We start from the raw sequence: 22,899 nt of genomic DNA on the forward strand, positions 1-22,899 counted from the left end.
ACACAGTAGGGGACCAGCAACTCATAAAATGTTTTTATTTTCTCACTTACATTTAAACATAAGCCAACAAAAAGTGTATTAACTTGCAGTTCAGATACATCGTTAAGTTTCCGTTTTTATATATTATAATATATTATATCATAATATATTATAATATCTATTTATAATTTATTATAACTAGAAAATAAACTATAAACGTCCACATATTTTACATGTGCATAGTTTCATTCTGACTAGAGTTTTTTGAAACTCTAGTCAGAATTATTAAATTCTTTTCAGAATTCCAAGAAAATTGTGTCAGAAATATAAAGAATTATAGGAATTCCATATTTGTTGTTCTTTCTGAGACTGAGTTAAACATGTGTAGTATTGTCTCATAGGGAATCAGTTCATGTTTTAGAGCACCTTTAGGTCAAAAGACTAGAAATATGATCATATATGAAATATGCTTTATAATAATAATGTAATATGCCTTACATACTGTAAACGTATTAAATAACATTCTTTTTTTTCTGATTTCACTTCTACATTTTGACTGTATGTTGATAAGCCAAGCATACGCCAAGCATAATTAGTTTTGAGTTGAAAAATATTTTATACATTTCCTAGATGCATAATTTGGGGAACCAGGTACATTCAGCTGTGTCATTAAAATTGCTGTGAGAGTGTTTGTGTGATGTAGATAAAACACACTCTCTTCGCCACTTCAAGCAGCAAAACCTTTATTATACATAATTTATCAGTCTAGTCTTTCCAAAAGGTGTCATCACTGAGTGTGTAATGCATGAGGTCATTGATCACTGCAGGTCTTTAATGGTGTACACCTAAGCTGGAATTTCAGACATCTGGTTTAGGAAAATACCTCTTTATTCAACAAGCTGTCAAGGTTCCATTACATGAAAAACTCTTTTGGCCACTAATTAAAACCTTCTTTTGAATTTTCCTTGGTATTTGTTATATTAATGAATAATAAACTGTTATTATAATCAAGTACAAGCTCAAGTTTACATGCATACTTTGCAAAAGCATTACCAAATAGGACATCATGTCATCTTTACTGATTGATGAGTGTGAAATAAAAAGTGCTCTGAAAAGGTCAGGTGACTGCTATGTGAGAAGAAAAAAAAACCAACTCATTGTTCATTGTGTTAGTTTTGTGAAATTGTAAAAGAAGTTAAAGACCAAACCATTTTATCATTTGATTTTGCTCATCAACTGTAAAAAGCGACTTGTCAGTATGTACATTTTTTGTAGGTAAGTTATAATTTCTTTTTCTTTTTTTAAATGTTTTTTTCCTCACAGTTTTTCCCCAAGTAGTAGTTCTATCTCTGTCGCTCTCAGAGCGCACTCCCTCTCATGTTAATGCACTGATGTGTCGTAGAGTAGCCTAACCTCTGGGTCAGTCAGGCTGTGGTGACTTTGGGCTAAATTTGGAACATGGAGCAATTAGGCATTCACTTTGCTGCTTCACTCCAGTGAATTAACTAAACACAGGCAGCTTAGGGGAAGACCAGGGGTGCGATGCTGATCCCTATTTTGTCTACGGTCAGCCTGAGTCTGAGTCAGCCAATTTGGGACAAAAATATACATTTGAGTTTATATTGTAGGAAGCCAGCACTAAACTAGTTTGACTATGTTACTCTCCAAACTGTTTATGAAAAACAAAATTGAAATGACAGATTCTGTATATCTGCAATTTGTGGTTAGACAAACAGAGACATTTGTCAACTGCAACATTCTTGTGGCAAGATTTGGCTGGAGTTTATTTTCCACCCAGCTCGTGCCACTCATACCACTGATCGTGAGCCAAATGGTGGTAAAACATCACAAGATCTGACAGCTAGCATTATCTGTTTTGGCAGACAACCAAGTATCTACCATGTCTAAGGAATTTGTTTAGGTCCATGATACTTTATAATGAAAGCATGATAGTGTTTTTGGTGCAAATTGTGACCATTCTTATTGTACAAAGTCCACTGTGAATTGAGCTCCCCTTCACCTTGTAATCCTTACCATGATTAGTGATTTACAATGGAAAAAATGATAGATTCTGAATGCATTGCAAGTATGTACTGTTTATATTGTGCTTATAATCACCGAGCTCTCTCTTTGTATTTACTTTTATTCACAGAGAGAAGAACCGAAGAAGTCCGAGCTGGGCCAGGCCAGGCCAGGCTAGACTAGACTATTCTAGCCTTCTGTCTGACCTCTCAGGGAGGTCACTTGCCTCTCAAAGTAAATCTGCCTACAGAAGGCGAAACAGTTTTAGCCTGTTTTTACAAACCCAAACCAGACTTTGTCCCCGATTGGATTCTACTCTAATTTCCCTTGTCAGACTTTGGGAGGCCACACTGGTCCGTTAAATCCCCAGACCGTCCATGTTGAGGTGGTTATTATCTAAATGTTGGCAGCAGGATGGATTCAGGAGTGAATCTGACAAGTGTTGCATCACTGCAGTCCTTGCACTCCCTTAACTGTGACAGTCTTACATCTCTTCCCTCCTCCTTGTCGAAGAGACAGCCCCTTAGCCTCTCCTGGGGCTTCACTCAGCCTGTGCGATAGGGCTTTGTAGAAATTTGAGTTGTCTTGTTGAAACAAGTACGGTCTAAAGAGGAACTGCAATTGTTATAGCTTTGCAAGAGAAAAATACAATTTCAAAAAACAAAGTCAAAGATTGTTGAAGTCAATACAATTTTTGCTTTTTCTTACATCTTTTGCAACAGGGAGCTTGCTGGTCAAGATTTGCACCCACAATCAGTTATACATAGGTGGTTTTCATCAAAATAATATAATATTTTTATTTATATATTTTTTTCTTTTGTTGTCTGAGCCTCCAGGTGGAATGTCTGAAAGCAAAAGTAGCAGAAAATTAGTGAAATTAATTGCTCCAGCCCCCACTCCTCCCTCTGTCTCCCCTTGTCCATCACCACAGACCCCTCACAAGAATGTGAATGGCTCTGCCAGTTCAGACTCGCACCTGGTAGAGAAACTTGGATACCCTGAGGTCCAACGTCGGCGTCACACAATGGATAGGGACTCTAAAACAGCCGAGCACCGCTTTTTCCGGCGCAGCGTCATCTGCGACTCCAACGTCACAGCCTTGGACCTGCCCAGCAAAGCAGCTCTGATTATTACCTCACCTCCTGATTTTGTAGGACGACCCACCTTTTTCACTCCAGAGTCCTCAGTACCCGAACCTGGGGTTCAAGATGCAGAGGAAAGGGAATCCTCACTAGGTTCCTACTTGCAAAGCACAGACAGTCACTCCTGTCTTGGCCTCAGTAGTGCAGTTGACGAAGGGCAAGTAAGTGTCGAGAAAGATTTAAGGGTGAGCAGTTTTACGTCTGAGGTTTCCACCGCTGGAATCGTTGAACAAAGCACAGAAGCAACAGAGTGTAGTCCGACAGTATTGACACTACAAGGCAAACAGCCAGAAATCACGTCGTGTCCCGAAGGGTCTCAGAATACACAACAGGTGGCAAATGATGCAAAAGTAATAGAACATGAGAAGACGAGCAGTCCAACAGAGGAAAAGGAAAAGGAGACAGAGGAGGAGAAGGGTCTGGCCAAAGCACGAGCTGAGCAGAGAGAAGCTGAGAAACGAGTCCAGGAGGATATAGAGGAGGTGGAGACGAAAGCGGTTGGAACGTCACCTGATGGACGATTTCTGAAGTTTGACATCGAGATTGGAAGAGGGTCCTTCAAGACTGTGTACAAGGGCCTGGACACGGAGACTACTGTGGAGGTGGCATGGTGTGAATTACAGGTGAGTCAACATTCATTAACTTTCACCTGTCCACACTCTGTGCTAACATGTATTCTGTAGATGGCACATCTCTGTGGGAAATAGGGTGACATGCAGTGTGGGTGTGTGAGCTCAGGCTAAACCACAGTGATGACCAAGACGCAAACATGTTTACGGTCTGTTTCATTAAGAGAAGTTCATTTCAGTCCAAAAGAACAAAAATATTTCAGTATATCTCCTGTTATTCTGCTTGAACACTGTATGGGAACGGAAGCCACAGTGTCTATCGGATTACTACCTCCATCACACATTTCCTAGTATTGAAGATGCTGCTGATCAGTCAAACCCCAAATGCTGCTGAATGCAGGGTTTTGCTTTTCTGATGAGTGTGAGGCAGGAAACCAATACTCAGTGCCTCTGCCTGCTTGTACTGTATACAGACTGTGGGCAAGTAAATCTGTAAGATAAGACCAGAAATAGAAACCGTATCAGCAAAATCCCCAGATTTTCTAGGAGGTCCTAGGTTTAAAATGTCCATCACGTCTCCAGGACAAAAGACTTTTCAGGTGGACCAGTGTCATTTCTCTGTCAAAGAACAAGAAAGGTCACACGAGGCAGCTTTCATTTTCATCCCTAGATACGTAGATGTTTACAAAAAGGTGACACATGAGACGCGGTGGTGCAGAATTCACTACACTGTGCTGTTCCTCTAGCATAGATCAATTTCTGTGGTGAATGTGTGACAGAGAGAGGCAGAAAGTTGGGACAAAATGTGTGCAAATGTATTTATGTTGGTGAGAGGACTAAAAATGGTGTTTGTCTTCGCTCTTCGTCTTGTTTACAAAAAATGGTGTCAGTTGGCAAATGTAGAATAACAGTCTGAGCTAGTCATATGACTACCAGGGCACAGAGCAAAGAATTCAGCAAAGGAAGAAAACAGTAGCAAGACCTCACGTGGAAATGCTTGACCTGAAAAAAAAAAAATCCTAAGATAAAACATGCCTTTCATCTGTCGCTGAATTAGACGTATTCATTAAGCAATGTATGTAAAGCCTCTGTCCAGAAAATCTGTGAGCTTGATAATGGAATAAATGGGTTAATCATCGTAAACAAATGTAGAAATTCACTGCAATAAACTCAAAATAAACTGGGTGCAGAGGAATCTTAGACTAAATCCTTCATATAGATACATACACAGCAGGTTTCTAATGGGTTGCATTCTTCACAGGATGTCTTATATGTAATATAAAATATACATTTCTTAAACAATGTTTTTAAGTTAGTAAGACTGGAACTATAAGTGTACATAATAGCCAAACACATAAGAAGTGTTAACTGTCAACTCACAGTCACAGTCACACAGTCATCCTGAGACCCACCAGTCAAAATTAACTTTGCCTGAAAAAAAGCTCTATGACACTGGTTTGTTTATCAGAAACATGTGTCACCTTAGATTACTAGTTTTCATCGTCTCCCCACATTACACTCTCCTCCTGCTCAACCCTCTATGACTGGGCTATTTGCATGCATAGTCTAGCAGACAAGTACCTTTCTATAGTGTGTGAGTATATGACAGAGACGGAGGCATGTAGAGGGGGAGATAATGAGAGAGAGGCAGAGAGATGACTGAGCAACTGCTGACATGTGGCAGAGTGGTGGGAGTAAAGTTACATACACACATGCACATTGACACACACACACACACACACACACACACACATACACTACAACCAATCACATCCACTCATTGGGTGGGCATGGCAACTGGAGATCTGTGGGAGTCTGGATCATCTGGAACTTTTCACTTTTCTCATTGTGCCAGTGAGTGTTTTTACCTGTCTGTGTGTAGGTGGCGTGAGTGTGTTTTCATCCCGTTTGAGTCATTGCTGTATGCATATGTAAGTAACCTGGGTGTTTTTGGAAATAGGTTTGGTGGAAAGGGGGGGGGGTCTCTGGCTTCTGATCCAAACCAGGTTAGCGTAGGTTTCCATACAAAGTTGTAAACAGAGAAGAAGGAGGAGGAGAAGGAAAAAAAAGATGAACGGAAGAATTAGGATAATGAATAGATGAATGGAGAGGAGTCAAAGCTTATCTTGACTTGTTAGATTTGATGTCAGATGATGGATGAGAAAGAGGAGACTGACATAGCGCTCCAGGAATTTGAAGCAAAGAGACAAGGAGTGCTTGTTTGAGGTTCTTTAGGCACTAATCTGGAAAACGTGGGTGATAACAGCATATATATATATATCTATATAATGGACAGAAGCCCCCAGTTGTCCCTCAGTAAGTGGGAAAAATACATTGAGCATTGGTCACTGACAGTAATCATGCATCTGCATTTAATCATCTTGTCTACTGGGCCAATAAAATAGTGAAACAATTTAACTAAAACGTTAAGACAATGTTATAATAAAAACTGTTTAATAATGGCGATACAAGGTTAAAATTGTAAGACGAGATGAATTAAGATGGTCACCTTCTCTGTAAAATATATTTAGGAGGAAGATTGCTTCTCTGTAAAATATATTTAGGAGGAACAAAGATGAAGACTATAAAACAAGGAGCCAAATCCAAAAAAACTGTTAGAAATGTGGCAGATAGGAGAAAGGGCTAGAGGTGCACAGAGGAGGTGGGAGGGAATTTAAAACGACAAATGGGAAACTTGGGGGGTTGTGGGTAAAAACCAGAGAAACATTGTGTGTATGTGTGTGTGGCTGACCTCAGGTTTCTGATCTCTTTTGGCACTCAGAGACCTTGAAATTTTTTCCTCAACAGCAACACAAGGCGGATTATCCCCCTCCCCACAAACATGAATACAAGCCCACATACACGCTCTTCAGGCCATAGGGCCTCTGCCTTAACAATCCTTTTTCAATTGGTGCTGTAATGTTTTGCTACAAATCTGTCCCATAAACTGCTTCAATAAATCAGATGCTAACAAACATAGAGAATGTGCTCTGAGCCACAGACGAACGTTCACACAATTGAGCCCAATGATAGTTTTATTAATTATTAGTTTATGCAGAAAATACAACATCCTTTCAGGTAAACATGGTGAGTTCTTACACAGCATTTTTGTAGACTTTGAATATTGCAAGTATTTGTGTCTTTACAGACAAGTATTCATTTTCATTTTTTTAAAATGTCTTTTAAAAATTCTTAGTGTATTTGGCTTTTTCAAAATGAATGTAAATTTATTTTTTATTATCAAATTAAGAAAAATAGAAATGATATTTTTTTGAAAAATAAATATCTCAACATAACTGCAAGGTTAGAGAAAAGCTTAATAGAAAAAAAATTGCAATATGAGAAGATCGGTTTCCCTGTCAAAAGAATGAAGTAGCTGTATCAGGCGTTTTGCAGAGACCGGTTCTTACTCTGTATTGATTTTAAGGTTTCTCTACAATACAGCTTACAAAAAAGTTAGTGAAGAAGGAATAGAAACTCTGGGCACCTTAAAAAAAATTAACTTTTCTTATCAACATTTATTTAACACTGGGTATAAATATACATTGTCATATGACGGATGACCTATATATCACAAAGAGAGGAAGAAATGGTCTCAAATTACACTCTCTCTATTGTGTGACACTGCAAACCAACTTCTGTTTATTGGGTCTTTTTGATTTCATCTACCTGAAACCATGGAAATTTGCATAAAATACTTATATAAAGGGCAGTGAACCATGACATAGAACTAACCAGAAGGTCTAGAATAATCTGCCATTAAATTTGAAAAAACATCGTTGAGAAATTGAAAAAAGACTTAACCTAAGAGGCTCGTGCACAACTGCCCAACTATCAGGTCATGGTATGACTTACCTCTGCCATGCCTTGATTTACGATTTACGTCATGTAAATTCAATTCCACGCATATTAGTACTTTATTATCATGACGGTAAATATTGACTTGTGGTGTAATGACTCCATTCTGATGTTTTCATTTGGTAAAAGTCTACTTTAGAGCCAAATTAAGCAATTAATAGTTGGATTGAAGCTCCACTCTACAAGAATTCCACCACTGGCTTCTGTATCTCCATGAGCTGCCATTTATTATCACTCATATATTTTGTCATATATTGTCATAAAACTAGCTGGGTGGAAGTTGTGCCTCAGTGGTTGCATCATCATGGCCCAGTGGGGTTTTTTTTTTTCAGTTTCATTAACTCCACGAATGAAGGGTATGAAGGGAGTAAAGTTACTCTGAACAAATGAACAGAAGATAAGAACTGCTTATAATCCCTCTAGAAAAAAGTGCCACTGACATCAGTAGCCACCCCATGTGATGGCTACCACCAAAATCAATTATGGATTTTTCTAAATTGATTATAATTGTTCAAGAGTACATTGCAACTTGTTTATTACTCCCACCCCTAAAACCCTGATCAGTAACACTTGATGGTGTAGCTATATGAAGACACCAAACAATATATAAAACAACGTGTTTTAGGGCGACAGCATTGCTGCGATTGCACAGTGTTGAGACAGGATGTAAAGTTATTACTGTTGAAATCGATCGTTCATTCATCGTGTTTATTCATTCTCTCTCTGAATTGCTCACACTTCCTTTGGCTTTGTCTTTCTCCCCTCCTCTGTCATATGTCAGTAGAGGAAGAGAAACAAGGAACTGAGCACTTCCTTATATGCAAACCATCTCAGTTTCCTTCCTTGTAGTGTGAGTGAGTGTCTCTCTCTCTCTCTGTGTGTGTGTGTCACCTTGCATGTCCCCAACATTTAAGTCACATTAATATTTGTGGCAATCTAATTGACTGGGTAATAAATAAACAACTATTTCTTACTCGATATTCTTGTACAATAGCAACAGCCTCTGCTCAATCACACCGACAGGACTTAAATACCACATGTAGTGTCAAACTTCCACCCGTGGGAGTGCTGCATTTTATCACACACATAAATCTCTCCAGAAAGCTTTGAGCTCTTAGATTGATGTGTTAACAGTGGGGTTATGTGTGTGAGTGGCTGTTTGTGCTCATGCTGAAGAATTTACTGACCTTTCTCCCTCCCACTTTGTGTTTACTTTGAAAAAGTAAGCATAATCTTTGGCTCACTACTTGCGTGACTGAAAGAAAAATTGTGTGTATTTGGTTGCGTAAAAGACATTTTCTGATTCCTCAAATATCTTTTGGATACATAGATATTTTATTTATATTTTATATCTGTTTATAAGGTCACTGGGGAGAGACTGGTTATGCCTCTTGCCTTTCAGCACCTATTCAGTACCCGGTGGTAGACCCTACTGAGTTTTAAATCCAAGCCCATTGGCTTCTGGGATGGTCTTCATCCCATTCCATGACCCTTAAAAAGAGTAAACAGTTGATGATGAATCTTTCTTTCATGTAGTTTGGGTAGAAATTAAAAAAGTGGTCCACGAAGAGTCACATAGTTGGACTGACTGTAGTTGTACTGAATATTCGTAGAACACTGTAATGCACCCAAAATACCACTATGTTGTCCTGGTGGATGTACAGTTTAGATAATAAAACGTTCCAATTTTTTTTATAGCATTTAACTGCTTTTTTTAAATATAGTTCATGGTGCAGTTACTGCACTTATTCTGCTGGCCTAAATTTAAAAAACAGCATGTTGAGGTCCACTGAAATGACTAATAAAAAAAGAAACAATTTAATGGCATTTATTCAGTAAATAATATTATGTACAGATTCTTCTAGCTTTTACTTACTAATGGTTAAATATCCCATTTACAAATACTCAGTGTGTGCTAAAGGGTGAGTTAAGGACACTGAATGCATCTGGCAGATGAGAGATGGCTTTCACAGTGAGACATGATGACGTCACTCGTGATATCTTTTTTTTTTTTCTTTTTCCTCAGCTCTCTCCAATCTGATTTAAATCTGCCTCAGTTGTATCACTACTTTCCGTGCCTGCTCTTCTCATCATTTAATTTGCTTTGACTATTCAATTCTTATCTTTACATTTATCTCTTCCTCTCCATTTGCTCCCTTTCTTTAGTTTTTACATTTATTAGGAGGCGTGAGTTTAAGCCTCTCCCTCCTTCTCCACTGCTTAGTCATTCACTCACTCCAGCGCTTACTTCCACTTTGAGGTTATTTGATCTGTGATTATCTCTGATCTGGTAGATACCACACTGCTGAAGGAGCTACTGCTGCAGAAATGCTGCAGTCTGTTGAAGATGTGAAATACGTAGACTGCCATTACTTAAATTCTATATTAGCCAAAAGATACTTAATATTTAAGAATATGTCAGATGAAATAGATGTTGACATATATGTGGTTGCTGTTTGAACCCCTTTCTGTTTCAAATGCCTGATTTAAGTGACTTATATTTGACTTGGTCTGCTGTTGCAGACTCTGTATCAAATACATCTGACGAACCAATGACAATAGTGCTGAATGAACTGAATAGACCAATTCATTCCCCTGTAGAAAAGACAACTGTGTTGGTGTGCGAGTGTGACCTCAGTCTAAAATAGATCCAAGTCCCCAAATTGCCTCCAGTCTGCATCAGCGTAAAGTGAACTGACCTGCACATCAAAGCTGCTGGCTCTCTTACACTTTCCTCTGTGTGTTTAAGTGTGTGTTTTCTAGTTTCCCTCTTTGATTGGTGTGATCCTACTTTTACAGTGACTCCTTACTGCTTTGTGTCTGTGTGTGTGCACGTACAGCCTGGTCTGTCTATATGCATGCAAGCTCCTTCCTTCTTTTGTGTTGACCCCTTATAGCCTGTGTTCTTGTGGGGGCCTGTGTGTGTGTGTGTGTGTGTGTGTTTGGGGAGGAGGCGGGTCCCTGCTTTCATTGTATTCTTCCCAGATTCTTCACATTCCAATGATAACATGTAATTCTTTAGTGAAACAGAGCTCAGAGTGGGTGGTAGGGGACACCATAATTTGGACCCCCCCTCCATAACCCTATGGATTTCATAGGTCTACATGACTGGACATTTGAACATTCAGTTTGGTTTATTAGTCTGATGGTGGCTGTATTTCGCAAAGAATCAAAAGAGATAACGATTAGATAAGATAAAAACTAATCACTAATAACCAACATTCTCTAAAATTTTATTTCCAGTCAAGGAAAATGTATTAAAATGTTCTATCCTATTTTGTCCTGTCTTTTGGTTGTGTTTCTGTCTCTTGTCTTTCTGTTGTGACCTTTAGAAAAGCATATTGGAAAAAGATTAGAGTAAGAAAGAGAAAAGAGATGGAATTTTTTCCTAATTTACAAAAAAGAAAAGATTCTGCTCTATAAATAGTGGCTGACTGTCATCTGCTGACCCCTAACTAGAGCAAAGAAAGTTGGGACTCTGGCAGCCTGTGTCAAACTGAGTTTACGTCAGACGATTGTGTTGGCTCTGTGTTCCACACTTGTCTTTACTACAAACCATAAAAACTAGCCTTGAATAAAAGTTACTGTAATTTAAAGGCACATGTCCACCTCACCACAGTTCTTTGCATCAACCTATCGATTATCGTTTTGAAATCTAATTCAACAATTATTTAAATAGCTGGAAAAAATGGTAAAAATGTGGGAAAAAAGGTTCTGAAAATGACCAAAATTAGTAGTAGTAGTAGTTTTGTGCAACTGTTCAATAAAAATTCTTTAGACCAGCGTTTATGGCTTTTTATTGTTGATAAACCATTCAACATCTGTCAATTTTGTTGTCTTTCCAAGCAGAAAGCGTTCATTGTCATTCTTGGCCAGCATGTTTGTTCAATCCGTACTCGTAAACTCCAGTCTGCTTTGTGTCACATGCCACATGTTTTCCAAGTTGGCTTTGCTCTCTTGTCTCATGGTACCGTTGTTGGTTGTTTTGTGGCCAGAGTCAGTCTGACACAACTGCCTGCTCAGTGAATGACAAAGTTCAAAATACACAATTTTGTGCTCAGTCACATTTTGTGCGGTCAGTGAGGTAGGAAGTTCTCTTGCGCCAGATTAGAAGTCAATCCCACATAAGCCTCAAGTCTTCGTGATGTAATCACCACACAGCAAAGTCACATGGATGGTATGCAGCGCTCAATGGCATGAATTAAATAGGAAAACCCCTACTGGCCTTTAAAGCTGTGCTTGTTCGGCAGTGAGGATGAACAGCTGCATGACGAACAACTGTCATCTGCCACAAATCATTTTAATGCGTATTAAGCCATGATACTAAACAGGCACTAACATCAGAACAAATTTGATGTACTTGTGAATATTAAAAACACCTAATCCTCTCCAATGAAAATATCTGGTACTTGTACTCTTTGTGGATTCAGCCTACCTTTTAGCTTTATTACATTAGAGGCCTATACGACATTTTGCCAGTTGCCCTTCATAATGGTTATTTTAGTGGTCTCAGGATGAAACAGGATGTGTTGTTTGTAGTAGTTAGTTAAAGGTCACACTTCATGTGTCTCCCATGGTCTAATGTTTGAATGTCCTTTAGGACAGAGTTCCTTTTCTTCAAGAAACAAAGAGTTTTAGAGTTTATTGAGATGATTTTCAACAAATGTGTACCTTTATATCTGCCATGCCACAGACTGGACATGACAGACAAATTATAACATGGGAGGGTTGACTAAGAGGTCACGTCTGCTTGTTTACTGCTGTCCTCCTTTTGTGTGTGTGGGATAGTGTTGTCCATTCATTGTGTATGGAATGATAAACAGCTCACCTCTGTCACTCAGTTGTTGAATCCCCTGGGATACAATGAGAGGTGGGCTGTGAGAAATAAAGAGAAGATGAATGATGAAATGAATAAAACTTTTGGCTCTTTATTTTGGTTCTATCTGCTGAATACTGTTTTTTTAATGGTAGGTGGTAAGTTGACAAACCAATTGTTTAACAAATAGAAATTCGATCATTAATTACAATAATAACTATAGGAAAGCATTGGTCTGGCTGACGCCATCAGTAAATAAAGAGGCAAAAGCTCTCTTGAGTGTTAGGTAAAATGTCCAAAGCAGAGGAAACAGGGCAGATGTACAATGATGTATGATTTTAACACCATATAGTTGGTTTTGGTTAGTGGTAACAACTGGGGAGGTTTTAGACACATCCTGGAGATGTAGACACAGTCGGTCAAGAGGGATGCAGACAGGAAGTGAGAAGGGGAGTTAATGTGAAGCTTTAGACGGTAATGGACTAGAGATCCCTGTGGTCTGAATACAATCTCACTCAACCAATGTGTTTGGAATACAGTCTTTGTTGTACAGCCAACTTGAGATGGTTTGTAAGCCCTGACACAAAGCTGTCCAAATATAGTCCAGTAGTTTAATTTGTACGTTCAAAACATTTTTCCCAATATAATATATTAGTTGTGCTTCACTTAGCCTGTCTTTGTGTCATGCAGTTTGTGTGTTTGATGTGTGCGTGGCCAACCACAGACATGTGCTCCTGTTTGCAGAAGAACAGGTTAATCATATCCTGAAATCATAATCTGTAACACAAGGCCTGGTCACATGAAGAGAAGACAATTAAACGAATTTAAAAAGTAAAAAAAAACAGGCTTTCAAAACGTGTAAACGCAATTTCCCCTTTTTGTTTGGTGATAAATGCGTGTTCGGCTTCGAGAAAACAACCAACACTGCAGCAGTGCAGTCTAGTTTGCAGGTGGCACCAAAGTTAACCACAACATAACACATCCGCATATTTGTTAATCTGCACACAGGCACCTAGCAAGGTGCTATATTTGTGTGTAATCAGCCTTATTATAAAGAGCTAACACATTTTTGCACAGAGCTTTTTTTTTTAAGTCTGAAAAGTGATCTGAGACACTGCCTTCAGTAGTGTTTCAAAACTGCTAACCCTAGTGGGCGTGTTGCCCAAGTAGTTTAAGCTGCAAGGTTTAAGTCAATATTAAAAACATTTATCTGACCATTGTTTGACATAGGAAATTGAGCATTATTTAAACACACTTAAATCAGGATGTAGTCTTACTGTAGAGCAGTACTGAGTGAAGGAGAAAAACAGCATTGCAAGCTAGAACCTGCAACTATCACTGCTTCACTTAGCTTTCATGCTATGCTGTGAAGTTCTGCCAAACAGTTTAGTCAAAGAATTGCCAACAGGCTAAAATGTTAGATTTTATTCAGCGTATTTGTTTTGTTATTGTGCAGCTTAGTTTGTTTGCCAAATCGTAATCACTTTGTAGCAGGTGATGTTTTTAATTTCAACATGATGATCCGAGCCACCCAGGAGACACGCGTTTGTAACACTGGTTGTACTTCTGTTTTGCTTTATGCATGTATTTTGGCAACATAAGAAGACAATTTTGGAGTGTTGAGTCACCTTTGTATGTGCTTATGCTTCAAACAGAGCTTTGTTTTGAACCGGATTGTGAGCCAAAATGGCCAAAGATCTGGGGATGGAGTTTAGAGGATTCTAACTCTAAATGCTTTAAAATCCCTGACAGCATGGGTTTTAATGGTAATTTGTCAACTATCATCTTCTGACTTAAAAAGCTTTAAATCTCATTTCTAGTAGTAATTAAATGGTGATATGAGCAATACTTCTCCAAAAAAAGATACAGTGTTAATATTTGGCATGTGATTGTGTTTTGTTTGGTGTGCCTGAGAATGACAGGTCTCTGTGTGGCACAAAGTGTTTATCTACACCTTAGCGGTGCCATGTGACTGGAACACCCTTACCTAGGCCTTTTTACATATGTCATTTCATTAAACTGTCTAAGATTGAGAAATAGTCCTGATTTGGAGCTCCATACTTTCTGCGATGCGAACAGCGAATCCACAGACTGTTGCCTTTCTTTTCCTCCGTTCATAATTTTGTGTTAGTCATTCCAGTCATCCTCCACATGCCGGCAGTTGGACTCTGGTGTTTTCTCAGTCTGGTGCACAATCCATTCATCACTTAACTCTTTTTCTTCTCCTGCTGCTTCCTCTGTTTATTTCTTTCGTTTACAAATCTCACACTTGATTCTGAGCTCATTTTTGGTCTTTGCTTTGTTTCTACTATTTTACTCCTAACCCATTCCTAAAATCTGCATTTCTGTTTCTGTCATGTTATCTGCTCTGTTTATCTTTGAACTTCTCTCCACCTCTGCCTTTTTTTATCAACCTCACTCTCTCTTTCTCTCTCTGTCTGTCTGTGTGTTCTCTGTCTAAAAATAGCAGAGTCGTGGGCTGTAGGTGCTCAAAGCATAACAGCAGCAGCAAAACCAGTGCAGGCTTCATATTTCTCTCCTCTTCTTTCCTGTCCTCTCCACTCCTTTCTCCTCTCTCTGTTCTTTTCTCATCCATCTCTCCTGACATGGAGCCATGTGGCTCATATTCAAATTACTCTCACCCTAGTAAACTCTTTGTGAGTGTCTTCCATGAATAGAGGCCACAAAAAAAATTTGACCTTCATTCATCAAGCATTGTCCTCTTCACACTCACACATAGCCTCCAGCTATAAGTGTCAGTCATAAAGGCTGGGTTATATAGGGGAGATGAATGCGGATTGAGCAGAGTTTCTCCCACTGATCTGATATACAAACTGCAGTCTGGCACAAAAATGTTCCACTTTAAGTTAAATCCCTCTCCTGCGGAGAAAAGGTTTAGTATGTCGACTGTTGCAGCAGGTCAGTTCAGTGGAGGTAAACCAAAGAAATCTGTATTCCATATGGCATGGAGGCAGACACTACTGAAACAGACTATTTTTCTTACAACAGTAGTAGATTGTAGTAAATTTGTGACAAAGATAAAAAGGCAGATTATTTTGTAAAGTGTTTGTATATCCCTGGAGGCTTCTCAAGTACAGTGTAGGCACATTGAGGATTCTGTATAAAAGGAGCATCAACCAAACACTTGAGATAAAGGTTGGTAACATTACCTTCAAATGGTTGTTGTATTCTAAACACAGTGTTTCTGGTGTGTCTCAATAGCGTGATGAGGAAATGTTTGGTTTTCTGCATGCAACTTAACTTGTTACACATCTAGTTGTTGTTGTCAGTGTATTTGTTCACATTGAGAAATGACCTAAAAGACACACACACACAGAGATTAAGGGTCCTAATGAATAGAAGGGTCTGAGGTCACATTACGGGTCAGTGTTCAGGTCACTTGAGGGTCTATCAGGGCAGATCTCCACAATGATGACAGGTTTTCAGAGATAAAAGATGAATGGCTAAGTGAGCAAGAAAACTTGCCAGCAGATGATTCATGTCTGATATCCTGTGCTGGCCTGACAGGATGTGTGTGTTCAGTGTCATTGTCAGTACACGTGTGCACGCGTATCTGTCGTTACGTGTCTTTATCGCCGTTTTCCCCTCAGGCGAACTGATGAGGAAGATAAGTTTTCAGTAAAAGAAAAAACAAAATATTAAGTCATGCTCCTTTTGTCTGTTGCTGATTATTACCCATATTATTAACACCCACCTGTTTTCCAGCAGAATTACTATAAAAACATTCCTGTTTTGATATGCTGTATTTAACATTTAACACAGTGTATACAATCGGTTCCCTTGTACTGGGGCATTCACTGAGGAATGTAGGGGTTGAAAAAAATACATCTATATATTCTTTTTTTTTCATATTTATACTTGATTTATGCACTACAAATAACAAATGTTGGTACTTTACACATACTTTACACAGTAAACACTTTTAAACAGCCAGCTAATAGTGAAAGTGCATTTAAAAACAACAAAGATGTTCCATCAGCGTAAACATCCCTCGCCTGTGCAAAAACATGCTGTGTATTTGGAAAAAACGTCCTGTCCCGCATGTGTGTGTGTGTGTGTGTATCTGCATGTTTCTCTTCCATTTTTCCAAACTTTCCTACCTACTACATCCACCAAACCTGTTATTCTGACCTTTCATAAACTTCTAGCATGATGCAACCTGTGTTTATGTGTGTGTGTTTGTGTACATGTGCTTTTGTGTACTTTTCAACCTCAGCTGTAAAGCCCACCAAAGGCCTTTATGTTCCAGACAGGGACCATTATGCTCTGTCTGGAACATTTTGACCTACCGTACTCCATGTCATGTATTTTATTTTGATGATGTGTCACTGGGACAAGAATCTCTTTCTTTTGCACTTCTTTTTTTTTATTTCATCAATGTTTTGTGTGCAGAAAAGCCATCTGCTGGAGCAGATAACAGATGTTATCTCTGCACATGGAAGGATAACTCCATTAGTCAATTCATCATACAGTTGGCATTTACAAGGTGCTCAACGTTTGTTCCTGTTTTACCTCATAAAGTTAATCTATTGTTATTGGCTAATCATACGTACTATTCTAGGAACTTGTACTTGATAATTAACTTCTGAGTAAACAGAATTTGGTCTGTTATAAACATCACCTGATTATACATTTGCAGTATCCATAGCCTTACTCATCTTACCTTCAGGCAGTTGTCACTGCACTTTTTAAATTCACGACAGTGTCTCTTTTAATTCACTGTGCCAACTGCGTCATCCTATACTTCTTTGTATGGGTGTTTCGCCCAGTTTGTCAGCCTTGCCTTAATACTCATGTGAAGACTAGCTATTGTTGTCATTGTTCCAAAGGCAGAAAGTTGGGCATCATTTATTGTTCACAACAGTCACAGTAAAAAGGGTGTAGACACTGTATACGTTTTAGTTACATTTTACACTTGTGGAAGTGTTCATGCTGAAGTTTCAGACGATTTTTGTCTGTGTGCGCGTGCTTGATTGCCTCAGAGCAAGAGAATGTGCATGTGTGCACAGTGACAGCAGTATGGGCTCAGCCATTGTACAAGTCTTTGTACAGATAATTGCAGCCAGATGTACTTTGTGACTAATTATAGCATTTCATTTCAGAGGCATCAGAGCTGTACATTGTTGTAATTATCCAACTTCTCTCCTGGAAAGTAAGTCTGCTAACCATTAGTCCAAAGCAGTGGCAGGTGAAATAATAAACTCAATTGTCTCTTAACTTGGAGTTGGTGCTCGGTGCAAGTCACAGGTGGAACTCGCAGAATACATACGTATATATGTATGTATCTATGAGGAGATCTGTGTTTGAGGGGATTTAATGACATTTGGATTGTCTCCCGACTTGAACATTTTTTTTAAAAAGTCAGTTCAAGTAAAGTCTGTGTGGATTGCTGCAGTGATCTCATTGATGAGACTTCATTGTCATTAGTGCCTTTATCTCTTCTTGAGAAGGAAGCTCATTATGAAGCTATACATAATTTTGCTTTTGTTCCAGTTGACAGCTCATTAACAGTGCTGTCTTCCTTCCCACCTTTTACCTTATCATCTCTCCTCTTCTCCTCACTTTCAGTCTTGGAAATTTTTCTCTCCCCCAAGTTTTTTTTTGTTAGCTTTTTATCCTCAGTTACCACTCCTCCCACCGGATGTCAAAGCTACCTCACTAATTCTGTCTTCCTTAACACATTTTGTTCTACTTTGGTGCCACTTGTATTTTTTTGCTTCTTCACTCCACTTAAAATGGATTTGGTTAAATTATTTTTTCAGGAGCAGCTTGAGCATCTTTTTTCATCTGTTCTTTGAAAAAGCTGAAGCAGTGGTTTTCCTGGACAAAGGCATTGTTAGTAGTTGATGTAAGTGCCAGGCGGACACAGTTCTGGTGACATTGACGTCTGTTCCTCAGTGAGATAGTGCTGAGACAGACAGGCACCTCTACAGTCACCCCACACTGTGTGTGGTTGCAGTTGTGTGTTTGTTTGTGCAGATGCACACATGTTCCCACTAATGTTGCATCATCGGATCATGTAATCAGACTTTTATTTACTTTTTTATTACTTCAGTCAATTTCTCCCTTTTGTAATTGACCGAAGCATTAGTGGATGAACTTACGTCAATTTATTACTGTCTTTTCTGGTTTTGCTTACGTTAAACACAAATGTAACTGTTAATTATCTTGTACCATTGAATCATAGCTCAGTGGCAGGAAAGACTTTAGAGGAGAAATATTCCATTTATGTTTTAAAAACCCTGCAAATTTATACATTTTTGATTGCAACAATCAAGAAGTTTGCTGGAAAATCCTAGGGGTATGACTTTAGACTGTGTGTCAACCTTTAGAAACTAGATTTGTTGATACTGTAGATTTTATAGTTTAGTGAAAGTACATTTCTTTAATTCAAATGTGTCTGCATCAACTTTTAGTTACACTTCTTTGAGAAAGTGTCACAGAGAGAAAGTAGGAGAGAACTAGCCTCATGCTTGTAACTGTGCACTTTTCAGTAATGGACTTTCATCTGGAACAAATTAACCCCAAAACCTGCATGTAACAAAACCACACTCTGTCATCAGTCAGACCCACAGCAAAACACACAAATGTGCCCCAAGCTCGTTCACACACACACAAACACACGCACACACACACACACACACACCCACACACGCTCGTGCGCATGCACATACGTACATATCTGTTTGGCAGCTGGATGTTTCTGGGGCCTGTCCAGTTGTCTGTCACAGATTACTTCAGTCTCCAGTGCAGGGTTATGTCAGTAGCCTGTATCTGTTTAACTTCTCTGGTTACCTTGTCAGAGCTGGAGCCTAATTCAGGTTCTTTCCCTCATCTCAACTAACCAGCTGCTGAGAAAATATAGGTCAGTGTGAGGGAGGAAAAAGGGGATTGGAGGGCAACCCTAGTAATAAAGTTCAATTGGAATTCAGGTTTTCTCTTTAGTTTTATCTCTCTTTGTCTTTCTGTTGCAAAAACTTTACAGTTGATTTCAGTGTCACCCTTGAAAGTCTTGAAACTTCACTTGAACTCAAGCTTTGTGACTCATGAGCAATTATTGTTTCATTAAAATTATTGCTCCTGATCTTTGTTATGCTTTCTTTTTTTCATTATGATAACAATGTCATAATCCCTGCGTTTTTCTCTGTGTATTACTGTTTGGTCTGTTGATGTCCTCAGGGACTTGCATGAGGATAAAAACAAGACCGGGGCTCACCCTCGGTAACACATATCACTGATATGTGCGCAGTATTCTTGGAGGCAGTGTGTGTTTGTGCCAACGTTATGCTGTGGAAACACCCAGTTGGTTACTCTCACTGAAATATTTTATCAGCTGTCAAACCATAAATATTGTGATATTTTATCAGCTGTCAAAGATTGAAACAATAAGCAAGAGTATTTTCCTCTGGTTCCAAGGATTCTTTGTAGCTCAGTGCCAAAGTAGACATAATGCTCATAAGCATTCTCCTTAGTGATTGGGTATCTTAAATCTACAATTGTTTTTGACAACAGTAAAAATGCTAACATGTTGAATTTCTGGCAAAAATACGCTAAATCCATTAATGTTAATGTTAAAAGAACCAGCAAAGAGACTGAATGGTTGTCATTAATTTAAAAAAAAAAGTTTCATACCACTCACTAAAAGTTAAACTACTTATGTGTTTTATCTTTGCTATGAATTTGATATCTTTAATCTTCAGGGCTCCATGTTCACAGCACTGATTCTGAAGATGTGGTTAGTAATAAGCATCAATGTGAAGCCCAAGCAGAGCTGCTGTGTCGCGGCAGTAAAATTGTTTAAACAAAGCATTGATTCAAGTGAAATTTGATCTATTTCAATAATTGAGTTAGTCAAAATGTTTGATGAATTTTAGTTCAAATTTTAGATCTTGTTTACTGTTTTAGTTTCCAAACTTTTTCTGCAGTGCCACTCTGCTGTCAAAATGACAAATATAGCGTGGTCCTGCTACATGACTGGATGTCAGTGGCTGATGACGCTTCTTTGAGTGAAACCTGAGAAGTTCTGAAGTTCATCTAAGGGTGTTAATGAAGCGTTAAGGATAGTCCTCCCTGATTATGCAATAGTTTTTTCCTGAGACAGCCCTATACTCAACTGAAAACTGGCCCCAAGCCCCTGTTAGATAACCAGTTACTGGAAAAAGGCCACGGCCTTGGCTTTAAGACGTCATTTACACCCTTTGGAATCAGGGGTTCCTGCACACAAGCACGCTGAACACATGCCACACAACAAAGCACAGGCATAATGATTCTTGGTAATGAACTTCTGGTTGCATCTGTTGGTATTTTAATGAGCTTTAGGATTTAGTCAATGATCCTACTGTGGCATAAGGGAGGTTTCATTTACATGAGGGCACATTAACCTACTGAGAAGATCTAGTTTATGTTCCTTCAATGTTTTTTCTCATTCCCATGTTTTTGTAAATAAATGCGTAAAACAATAGACAGACACAAGAACGAGGCATTGACCATGTCCATCATCAAATCATTCTCTGTGGTATGTTTGTGTTTATGATGTGTTTACAGAGAGGTAGGTGGACGTGGTCTAAATTAAGACTGAAACCTTTTGCAGAGCGGTATTCACCAATCATTAAAAAATAGTTTATTACTGTGCAATAAGTGGTACATTTGCAAATAAATATTAGAGATGTTGTAGAAGAAGATTGCGGAACTGGGAATTTTTTTGTGATACGTAAAAACAAATTGTAACTGTTTTAAGAGTTGCCTCCCGCTTTTTGTCTTTGCCACTGACCAAGCAATTAAAATGTGGGCCTTACATTCATGAAACGATAAATTTGTCTATCCTTAAAGGAATTTAGCCCGGAGTGGTATCATTTGTTGCCTTTTGAGAAAGAAATGTGATAGCCAACGGCTAATACACCAAGTACTGAACAATTGCGTTACGTTACCCTGACCTTGAGTCAGTCACACTGCTGTGGATTCATTTATTTTCACATGACACATGCTGCAGCAGCGTCATGGAGCCCCCCTGAGCAAAAGAGGTCAAAACCTTACAGCTCAAAGACATTTTAGACCTTTCAAAGGAGACAGGGACAGTGATGTATGGACACCATTCTATTTGGAGGTGTTATATTTCAAATTAATCTTCTTTAGAGTTCAAAGATTATTTTAACACAGAAGCACAGATGTTTAACTAAAGATCACTTGTCGGAGAGAAATGCCTGTTTATGAGTGCTTTCTCACTCCTTAAACATAACGTTGTGTGTGTCGCCACCTGACATAAATGCTTACATGTCCTTATACTGTAAATGCAACATTGAAAATTAATTTTAAAACATCCATTGAGCTTTGATTTAGGTTATTCTTAACCTTGTTAATGACAGCTAATATACACATTCTGAAGGTTTATTAAAACAGTAATTAAGCAGTTTTGTTTCCGTTTCGGTTTACACAATCTAACTGGATCTTAGTTTCCCGTATAAGCCACAAAAAAGTCCTTTGTTTGTTCTTAATCTTTTTATCAAAGCCAAGGCTTTGTTGGTGCCCCACATATTTCACAGCTCTGCTCAGCTGATTCAGGACTTAGGGGTATTATAATGGCATTATACTATTAGGTTGAGGAAAAGAAATCATCTTGAAGGTCAGGAATTCATAGTTATTTCTTGTGGCTGACTTCATTTTGGGGGAGTTTAATGTGTTTGTGTGCTGTTCTGTTAGGATTGGTTGGTTCAGCATGATTTGATCAACCTGTAATCCAGGGGGATCTCAGAAAGAGCGTGTGTGGAAGTGAGTGTTGGATGCGAAAACGTTAGAGGCCAGAGGACTTGAGAGAAGATACAAGCATAAAAAGTAAAGAAGCGATGAGGTAGAGGAGGTGAGCATCAACGCTGCCTGCCCCTCACTGCGATCTCCCATTGTCTCATTACTCTCTTTTAGCCACAAACTCAGGTCAAACTCCAGTTCATCGTGCACATGTATGAACAGACATATGGTGGTGGTTACTGCAGAACTTAGTGTGGTGACTGACTGGAAACCAAAAACCACCTTCGTTAGGGTGAAGAAGTAGGGAAGGCAGTTGAAAAGGCGGGTGGTAAAGGTTAAAAACAATTGATCAGATGAGGCAGATTGAAAGACGAACACAAAGAATAAAAGAAAAATAGATGAAGCAAGCACATGGACATATAGGAATGGTTGTGAGCAAGTGGTTCTAATCTGAGGTTTTTCCATCATTTTTGGCAAACTAAGTCATAATGTCTGTTTAAATTATTATAGCAGTCTCTCTCTCTCTCTCTCTCTTCTCCCACTCTCTCTTACTGGAACTAAGTCATCGATGTTTCGATCATTCTTATTCATAACAGATGGCCCCTCCCTTCGCGCTCTCTCTCTTTCTCTCTCTTTGTCTCTTTCTTCCTGGCTAACCATAACAAGCTGTGGTAACATTTTTGGAGAGGTTTTTGTGTGTGCACTTGTGTGTGTGTTTTCTGCATGTTTATTAGCTTAACTGTGTGTGTCT

General features: G+C 38.8%; 1 protein-coding gene across 1 annotated transcript in view; it reads left to right on the top strand.

The window, feature by feature from the left end:
* Window positions 1-22,899, top strand: part of wnk1b (WNK lysine deficient protein kinase 1b) — a 56,017-nt gene that overhangs the window by 1,206 nt on the left and 31,912 nt on the right. The window contains 1 exon segment of the mRNA XM_025058006.1: window positions 2,132-3,766. Within this exon segment, the coding sequence (XP_024913774.1) occupies window positions 2,843-3,766 (924 nt within the window). The 5' untranslated portion in view covers window positions 2,132-2,842.

The sequence above is a fragment of the Cynoglossus semilaevis genome, chromosome 8, assembly GCF_000523025.1.
Source record: "Cynoglossus semilaevis isolate Cse_v1.0 chromosome 8, Cse_v1.0, whole genome shotgun sequence".
Lineage (NCBI taxonomy): Eukaryota > Metazoa > Chordata > Actinopteri > Pleuronectiformes > Cynoglossidae > Cynoglossus > Cynoglossus semilaevis.